The 9,834-nt window shown below is 42.1% G+C and overlaps 1 protein-coding gene across 1 annotated transcript; it reads right to left on the bottom strand.

Annotated features, from left to right (window-relative positions):
* Window positions 1–3,803: 3,803 nt before the first annotated feature.
* Window positions 3,804–4,682, bottom strand: LOC149185082 (uncharacterized). Its single transcript, XM_089415542.1, has one exon. The coding sequence runs from the start codon at window positions 4,680–4,682 to the stop codon at window positions 3,804–3,806; it is 879 nt and encodes a 292-aa protein (XP_089271668.1).
* Window positions 4,683–9,834: the final 5,152 nt, after the last annotated feature.

Below are 9,834 nucleotides of genomic sequence, written 5' to 3'. Positions count from 1 at the left end.
GAAGACGAATTGTCAACCTGGGGGCGTGAAGTTCCGCCTCGTCCTGTACCGCAACGACTGAAGGGCCTCTGTCTCGGCGGCATGATTTCCTTGTGGTTCGATGAGGGCTCCAAATTACCTGCAATCCCTTTTGCTGCCCTTTCACTGTTTCCTTGAGCCAGAGGGAGTCCTCGTGCTTGCGCTCTGAGCTTTGACACATAGAGACCCACCTCCACAATTCGGACACAAAAACATTCCCAATTCTCGCCAGTTTTATGCTGCAGTGGTTTGCATTGGTTCTGGTGAGCCATAACTCGTCTCTACCACAGTATATGGAGCGCATCTGCATCCATAAATGGCCGTCCCCTCGATCTCTTGTTCTCACGCTTGCCAACCAGGGCGGCGTAGAGCATTTAATTGCTTGTATGAGCTTGAGCCCGCCCATGTTGACCATGTGGCGTACCTTCCTCCCCCTTCGTGGCACCCGCATCCGGGTGGGCGTTGTCATTTTGGATAAGCTTGTCCAGCTCCTGGGCTTGAGCATTGTCTGGGATCACTGTTGGGCTCCCTATGAGGAGTGTATGTTTATATTCCGCCCCTATGTTGGCAAGAAGGTCAGCGACTTTGTTGCCTTCTCTTTTTGTGTGGGAAAAAGAGATTGCCCTGTTGCTGCGTAGGGCTTGTTCAATTGCTTCCAAACGGGCTGCCAGTCGCCAACTGTTTGTGATTTTTTTCGCTTGAGAACCATTCTGCAATCTCTTGGCCATGTTTATAAGAATCTGGGAATCTCCTTCCACGATCAAGGGCTGCAATTGGAGGTTTTCAGCTAGGAGGAGCCCTTGCCATAGTCCTTCTATTTCCGCTGAATTGTTTGTATCCCAGCCCAGGGATCCCAAAAATATCTTCAAGGGTGTGCCTTCATGATTTCTGAGGATGCCTCCAAAGCCTGCTTTTCCGGGATTGCCTTTGGAGGCTCCATCAAAATTGAGCTTGTAAGAGTATTTAGGTGGGGCGCTCCAGGTATCTTTGCTTGAATCACTGCTAGTGGAAATACTATTCCCGTGTTGGGATTGAGGGATGTTCAGTTGCCAATTGCTTAATATACCTTTCTCATTATCCAGAGAGGGAAAATCTTCCCTTGTCCAGGAGTGGAGGTTCAGCGTTTCATTCAGGTTCCCACAAAGTTTGATCCAGACCTCCTCGATCCTTGAGCTCTGATTTTTGAAGATCCGCTTATTCCTTTCTTTCCAAATACTCCAGGATATGAGGCCCGGTAGAAGATTCCACAAGCAATTGAGGAGTTCACTCTTATAAGGGTTCTGCGGCCAGTGCCTTAGTGATTCAGTGATGTCGTCTTGTGTTCTGCATCTTTTTTGACATCTGAAGCCCGCCTTTTCCCACAGTTGATTAGCTAGAGGGCAGGAATCCAAAAGGTGTTGAAGCGTTTCCTCATTTTGGCCACAGTTGGGGCATCGCGAAGGTCCATGAAAATTCCTTCTTCTTAATTTATCCCAGGTAAGGATTCTTTTGTGACTGACTAGCCACAAGAAGTAGGAGATCTTGGGCCATGAACCGAAGCTCCATATTTTGCTCCAAATGGGGTCAGGGTGGATATTATTGTTACAGAGTATCTTATAAGCTTCTGAAGTAGTGAAGTCGCCTTTTGGGCGATATCCCCATCTCAGGATGTCGGCTTCTTCATTATATCGGATTCTTCTTTTATCCAGCTCCTGCTCTAGAACCCCTGTATCCTGCAAATCTGTGGTAATGGCCCAGTGATTTCCGTGTTTCCACTTCCTGAATCCATGTTCCATTTCTGGCTCCCAGTAGTTGTGGATCTTTTCTTGCTGCTACTCCTGCCTGACTTGTTCCAAAGGTAAATGGAGGGTGTGAATGAGCTTTGGCATCTGATTCCAAGCATCTGTCCAAAACCTTGCTGTTTGACCATTTCTCACTTCCCAAAAGCTGTGTTGCTGTATTAAGTGATAGTGCTGTTTGGCCGCGTTCCATACAAGCGAGCCTTTCTCCCAGGGGATGAACCGGATGAGCTCCTCCTGGGGTCTGTTGTTGGCATATTTAGCTGTCCAGATTCTGGCCCAAGGCTTTTCCGGATTAGTAATCCAGTGCCACCAAATTTTTGCACTCATGATGGCATTACTGTGCTCCGGGTCCCTCAGCCCAATACCTCCTTTTTCTTTTGGCTGGCATACTGTTGGCCATTTGACCAGGGCCCATTTCCTATTAGTTGCCGTTCCTCCCCAGAGAAAGCTGCGTTGAAGCTGCCTAATTCTCTTCAGGGCCCATTTGGGTGCTGCAAGAATTGAAAATAGGTACAGCGGCATAGCCTGAAGGACAGATTTAATGAGCACGACTCTACTAGCTAGGTTGAGAGATCTATGAGTCCATGAGTTGAGACGGGATTCCATTTTCTCTATGAGAGTGCGCCAAGCAGAGTGCTTAAGAGCTGAGGCTGTAAGAGGGGCTCCAAGGTATTTTGAGGGGAGAGAGGCGCTAGGGAATCCAAGGATGCGTATGATGGCTGATTTGACAAGGGGAGGCGTATGAAAAAAGAAAATTTGCGATTTGGTACAATTTACATCCGTGCCTGAAGCTTCAGCAAAGTCAGTGAGCAAGGATTTGAGGCGAGCAGCTTCCTGGGCTGAAGGGTAGCCAAAAAGCATGGTATCATCAACAAATTGCTGATGTGAAGTGGCTGGGGAGTTGTGAACAGAAAGGCCCTTGAGTTGATGAGATTGGAGAGCTTGTTTGATGTGACGTCCTAGTCCTTCTGCCATGAGAACGAATAGGAAGGGAGATAGGGGGTCCCCTTGCCTGATTCCCCTTGAGGGTTTGAAAGGCTTTGAAGGGATGCCATTTACTAGGATGGAGAACTGAGACGAGTTTATTAGACTCATGACCCATCGAATCCACATGGAGCTAAAACCAAAAGCTTTTAACATTTGTTGTATAAAGGTCCAGCTGAGTTTATCGAAAGCTTTTGAAAGATCTAGTTTAAGAAGCATACCTGCCTGTTTGGACTGCTTGAGGGAGTGGATGATTTCATGCGTGAGAAGAATGCCATCCAAAATTTGTCTGCCCTCCACATAGCCTGATTGTTCCTGAGATATGAGCAACGGTAGCAGAGGCTTCAGCCGATTAGCTACTACTTTAGATACGACTTTGTATATAACATTACAAAGAGCAATCGGCCTATATTTGTCAGGCGTGATAGCTTCCTTCTCCTTAGGGATCAGGGCTATAAACGTTGTGTTGAGAGCTGGTAGCATCCAGTGGAGGGCTCTCGATTCTTCCACCATTTGCCAAACCTCTTGTTTGATCAGCTCCCAGAAGGTATGAAAGAACGTGGATGTGAATCCGTCTGGCCCTGGTGCCTTTCCTTCTTTGAGCTGGAACATAGCTTCATCTACCTCCTGAGGCGTTATTGGGCGAAGGAGAAGCTCATTGTGTTCTTCCTTGACGATTCTGGGCACGTTGCTGGTGATTTTTTCGATTGCTATTCTCCTGTCTCCTTCGGGCTCCTGTAGGATCTGATTGAAGTGATTACGTAATTCTGCTTCGATTTCCTCATGCTTTTCTAGTTTTTCTCCTCCTTGCTTCTGGATGAAAGGGATATTATTGTGCATTCTTCTCTGTATTGTGGTTCTATGGAAGAATTTGGTGTTGCGCTCTCCTTCCTTCAACCATCTTATTCGGGATTTTTGCTTCCAGTATACTTCCTCCTACTTCTGCCTGTCCTGAAGCTGACTATGGATGCGCTATTCCTGTTCTAGGGTCCCTTCAGTGTGTCCTTCTGTGATTATCTTCTAATGGAGGTCTGTTAGTTCCAAGTTGAGAGATTGTTGAGCTTTGAAGATGTCTCCAAAGGTTTCTTTGTTCCATCTCTTTAGGTGGCCTTTGAGGTACCGGAGCTTCTGTTGAAATTGGTACATCTTGGATCCTTCTGGAGGAGTGAAGGAGGTCCATATGGATTTTACAAAGTCTTTGAACTCAGGGTGCATGAGCCAGAAACCTTCAAAGCGGAAGGGTCGGCGTGTTTGATCCCCAGGTCGTTGCCATTGAAGAGCTATCGGCCAGTGGTCCGAGCCCGTGTGCTGAAGTATAGCTGCTGAAAAGTCTCCTCCCAAATGAATCGCATTATCTGAGATGAGGATGCGATCGAGTTTGGAAGTGATTTGGTGTTTTCCAGCTCTGCGATTGCTCCAGGTGAACGTGCCATTGCAGAATGGCATGTCTATGAGGGAGGCATTTTGTATGAAATTCTTGAAGTGGGTGGTTTCTTGTTCCAGTCTGTTTCTCCCTCCTTTCTTTTCTTCTAGCTTCGTGATCATGTTGAAATCTCCCCCGACAATCCATAGAGGGTACCTTCTGTCATTGTTCAGTGCCTCTATGGTATTTAGAAGTGCTATTTTGCTCCCTGTGTCCTGTGGGAAGTACACATTTGAGAGGTTGCCATGAACATTCGTGCCCAGAATGTGGAAAGCCGCCTGTATTAGATGGTGGGAGGCATGGAAATCTGAGAGGTCTATTGCTTGTGTGTTCCATGCAATAGCTAACCCCCCTGATGCTCCTGATGCGTCTACTGCCACTGAGCGGCATCCTGGCCATGCCTTCGTGAGGATGCTACCTAAGGTATTACTGTTACATTTTGTTTCCTGGAGGAAGCATATTTGAGGCTTCTCCATTTTAATCATGTTTTTCAACATTCTTAGTTTCCCTGGGCTGTTGAGCCCTCTTAAATTCCAAGAGACTAGCTTCATAGTTCACTATTTGCAGTGGGTTTGTAATACTTTGTCAATTTCGCATACCTTCCAGAGTCTAGCAGGAGCCTCCCGATCTCAATGGTTCTCTGCAGATCTGTTTTCCTTCCTCTTTTCTTGGATTCTTTTGGGGGTTGGCTTCCATCCCATTGGCTTCCGGGTTGAATCCCTAGTTGTTGCTGCTGATAAGCTCTTGAAATAACTACCTCCAGCTTATTGAGTTGGGATTCAGTGATGTTGTCATAGGCTTTTGTTTTGCATGCTAACTCCAGCTCTAGAATGTTCAAGCCATGCAGGTCGATGCTCTCAGGTTCTTCTTCCATAGGTTTCACCTGATTGCCCTCTTCCTCGTTTGGCATTGTGCTTGAAGGCGGGTCCATCGTGCTCCCCAGCTCCATTTCCTTGTCCGTCTCGGCCAGAACCTTCCTATCTCCACCGGGGAGATCTGGGGTGATTTCCGGGGTGCGGCGGGTGGGGGAGGAGGGTGGGGGTGGAGGGGGGGCAGAGGAAGATGGCTGGGAGGGGCGGGGCTCCGAGGTCGGGGGCAGATCCTCTGAGGAGTGAGCTAGGATTTCAAAGCTATTCTTAGAAGCTTGGCCGCTAGTGCCATTTTGCTGGGCCTTTTGCCCATTGGAGGTTTTCTTGTGCGCGCGCTTCCTGCTGGGGGCTTTAGTGAAGCCGTCTTGAGTGGATGTGGCCGAGGGGTTCAGAGACGCTGCTGTGGCATTCAGGGGGCAGTCCCGGAACAGGTGACCAAGAGCATGGCATCTCCTGCAGCGAAAGGGCACATGCTCATAGTCCAGGGGCTGGATCCATTCTTCATCCCAGTGGGAGAGCGTTATCGATTCTGGTAGTGCCTCATTCAGCCTCATGAAAACACATATGCGAGCGTATGAGATGAACCTGCGTGTTTTAGTCTCTTCTGCTGTCCTGATATATTCTCCAACTCCATTTCCAATCTTCCTGAGCGTGTCCTCGTCCCAGTATTCGTCTGGAAGCCCATACATTCGGATCCAAACTGGTGCCCAGGTGAGGTCCTCCTTATCCGGGTTGAATCTTGGTATCCAATCTCGCATGTACAAACCTGCTGCATTGAAGAAATGAGGCCCTGTTCCCAGCACTCTGAGTTTATCTTCAATGCAGTAGAAAATAACTGTGAAGAAGCCCTTCGGTCCTAATTGCAACAGGACATCCCCTTTCGGTTTCCATTTGGCTGCAATCCATCCATATAGGGCTCTTTCCGTAGGCCAGAAACCTATGAACTTCCCTATAATGGCGTGTTCTTTCATGAACTCGATTCGAGCATTTATCAGGTGTCCCGGTAGTTCTATTCTTGGCCTTTCAGCGGCTACTGGTTTACAGGTAGCCGAAGTGACCTTTGGCGCTTCCTCCTTGCTTTTCCCCTTGTCCTGAGTGACGCTGGCATGGCCATGTAGTTCTTCTGACTTCTTATTCTCTTGCTGTGGCGTATTTCCATTATTCAAAATCTCCCTGTTGATCGAGCCAAACAGGAAATCGTTTTCCGGATCGTGCTGCATTGGGGAGGGCTCTGACGCCCCCCCCTGCGGCTGCTCCATGGTGTCTGGCTAGCGCTGTTCTAGCATTCTTTTCGCCCAGGGGTACGATTTGGTGTGGGTGCAGGGCCTGCGCTTCACAGTCTGCGCCGTCACGATTTGCAGAGAAACCCTAATCGCTTCAGTCCTCCCTCCGTCCGGAAGAGGATATGAGTTAGTCATTACAATTATATTAATTATTATTAATATAATAAATAATATAATAATTAATTATTAATATAAAACTTAATTAATTATATTAATATAAATATGATAGTTAATTATATTAATTAATATTAATTATTATTGATTATTATTAAATTTTATAATTATTTGAAAGAATAAATATTTAATGATAATTATTATTATATTAAAATAGATATTTTTATAATAGGAAATTAATAATGGTGATTAAATTAAATACCTAATTAATTAATATTGTAAAGTTTAAAGGAGAATTATTATTATTATTATTATTATTATTATTATTATTATTATTATTATTATTATACTGATATCGGGTTAATTTTCCTGATTAGGGGAAACCAGCTTCCACTAATCTCCATACCATTGTCTCTGTTGAGATTATGCGGGTGTTTGATAATTTCAAGAGCTTCTCTGATCTTTCGCTTATGGTGTTGCTCTTCCTTAGCGATAATGGAGGCGTTTTCCAAGAAGACGTGGTGCTTAGTTTTTGACGACTGTTCTGCGAGGGCGGAAGAACGAGACCTTTCATTTTTAACTGACCTTCATTAATGCTTTTCAGAGCGGCCCTAGCATCTATAACGGACCAGAGATTCTTGCTAATGATGCTGGATAGCTTTAAGTGTGCTGAGAGCGCGGAGCGACAAAGATTATCCAGAGAAGCCCTAACCCTTTTAATTTTTGTCCTTATTAGAGACATGCTGAGATGAAAAAACGCCTTGCTATTATATCTGTTATGCAATCTATGATTAATCTGAGCAAATGGGGGAATAAGATTATTGTTACGACAATTCTTAAGAAATTCCAAGTCAGCTGCTCTTCTTGCTATCTTAGCTCTAGTTTTTTCGAGTAAAATGATTTCACTCCAGGTATCCCCTCCGTATAGGGAAATGATTCTGGATTTAAGACCTCTGTGGTACATTATTTTCGAATTAGTCACCGGAGATTCCACAGTAAGAACATTTTTCTGCCAACGTTTCAAATCCCAACCGGGATCCATCATCAGGACAACTTGAATGCTTGATAGAAGAAGAGCAGATTTTTAGGGTTTAAATAGAAATGAGGAGAGAAAAGAGGGGAAGGTCGGCTCTCAATTTTTATTTTTTTTATTTTTAAGAAGTCGGCTGCCTCTTGATTTAATTAATTCATTTAATTAATTAATAATTTTTTTTTTTAATTGAATTTTATTATTATTATTAATATAATCATTAGTAATATAAATTTAAAAAAAAAACATATATTTTTTATTTTAGAAAAGTAAAAAACATTTAAAACTTTAAAAAACATATATGCACGCAACTCCGCCGCCTAGGGTCACGCCCCCGCAGGAGGTCAGGTGGTGGCTATCTGATTCCAAGAACTAGACAGTGACCACCTAGCCACTCATGGGGGCGCGGCCCTGCCCCCACGAGTGGTTAGGCGATGGTTATCCGATTCTCGGAATAAGATAACCACCACCTGGACACCCGTGGCGGTGGCTATCTGATTCTGAGATAGCCATAGCCCAACTACCCATGGGGGTGGTTATCCAATTCTCAGAATCAGATAACCACCACCAGGTCATACCCCCACGGGCACTCGGGTGGTGGCTATCCGTTTCTCATAATCAAATAGCCACCGCTCGGCTACCCGTAGCGGCGTGACCGTGGGCGGCGAAGCTGCATGCAGATCTGTCGCGCAGGGCCGCGTCCCCACGGTGGCCAGGCAGTGGCTATCCGATTCCAAGAATCAAATAGCCACTCCCATGGAAGGTCAGGCAATGACTATCTGATTCTTAGAATAGGATAGCAACCACCTAACCGCACCCCCAAGCAAGGCAGAACAGTGGCGGTTAAAATTGTTATTTTTAAATAAAAAACAAATTTTGGTAAATATTTTAGTTGTATTTTTTTAAAATTAAATTTTAAATGTTTTTTTAAATTTTATAAATATTTTTAAAATATATATCTTTAAAATATTTTAAATGTTATTTAAAATAAATAAATAAATCAAAAATATATTTAGATTTTTTAAATTTTAAAAGTTTAATTTATTGTTTTTAAATCGAAATTTTAAATCAATGTCAAATCCAAATTTTAAATTTTAAATTTAAATTTTAAATTTTTTTAATATAAAACTTGAAATGTTTTTTTTTTTTTTTTTAAATCAAAAATATATATATTTTTAATTTTAAATGTCTTTTTTTATTTTTTTTTTAAATTGAAAATGTGTATATTTTTAAAAAATTTAATTGCTTTTTGGGTTTTTTTTTTTTTTATTTTAACATATTTTTGTATTTTTATGGTTTTTTTTAAATGTTTTGTATCTTAATTTTAGTAGTTTTTTATTTATTTTTTGGTTTTTTTTGTTAATTTTCTATTTTTTTTTTAATCTAGTTTGTTTTTTATTTTTTTTTAGTTTTCGTTAATGCTTTTTAAAAATTTCTTATATTTACTTATTTTTTTTATTTTTTTATTTTTTTTTCAAATTTTTTTTATGGTATACAAGATTAAAAAATATTGTTATTGTTTTTGAAAATATGTTTTTCTTATTATTTATTTCTTTATATGTTTTAAATTTTTTAATTCTTATCTTTTATAGGTTAATTTTGTTTTTTTTTACATTGTTATGATTGATTTTGTTATTTTAATTTTATGTTTTGTCTTTAATATATATTTTTATTTACATTTTGTTATTTTTTTTTAACTTTTTTTCATTGTTTTTTTTTTTTTTTTTTTTTTTTTAATTTAATGTTTTCATTATTCTTTTGAGATTTTAATGTTTTTGGGAGCTGTTATCACTCAGGTTGTCCTTAAGCTCCGGAAAAGGATACGGCCGAGGTAACTACAAACTAACTTTGGATTGCAGGTTCTAGCCCACCTGCAATCAGAAAGGGCTCTCTCTTTCTGATTTAGCTTTGTTGAGAAGGATTTTAGGCTAGGTATTGAGTTCAGAGGGTTTTTTGTTTTTGTTTTTGGTGGGAAAATTGATGTTTCAGGTAGAGAGGCAAAGCATAGTCTGAGGGTTTCAAACCATTGGGCGTGGAGTCGAGGAGGAGGACTGCTGGTGCATTCCCTTGGTCAAAATAAGGGAAGGTGGAGCAAGATAGCTGCACATGAAACAATGTTTCAGGTTTAAATGATGGAATGAATGCTAAGTAATGAGAGGCAGTTAAGAATCTCTCAATCGGCTTAACAGATGGAGGTAACAGAGCTCTACCTAGGGGCATTTAAGAATCCCTAGATAATTGGCAAACACAGGTGAATCGGGGTAAATATGAGCCAGAAGGAATTCATATTCATGACCAATTCATTCAGAGGAAAACATAAAGAAACAGCAGA

This window comes from Pinus tabuliformis, chromosome 3_2 (genome assembly GCF_031772625.1).
Source record: "Pinus tabuliformis cultivar Carrire ecotype Pingquan chromosome 3_2, CPIR1, whole genome shotgun sequence".
NCBI classification, from domain to species: Eukaryota; Viridiplantae; Streptophyta; class Pinopsida; order Pinales; family Pinaceae; genus Pinus; species Pinus tabuliformis.
Note: the sequence above shows the minus strand (reverse complement) of the source record. Positions and strands in the feature narration are given on the sequence as shown.

Excerpts from the sequence above, each read along its gene's own strand:
- LOC149185082 (XM_089415542.1), bottom strand. The coding sequence starts at position 4,682 with ATGGAGAAGCCTCAAATATGCTTCCTCCAGGAAACAAAATGTAACAGT.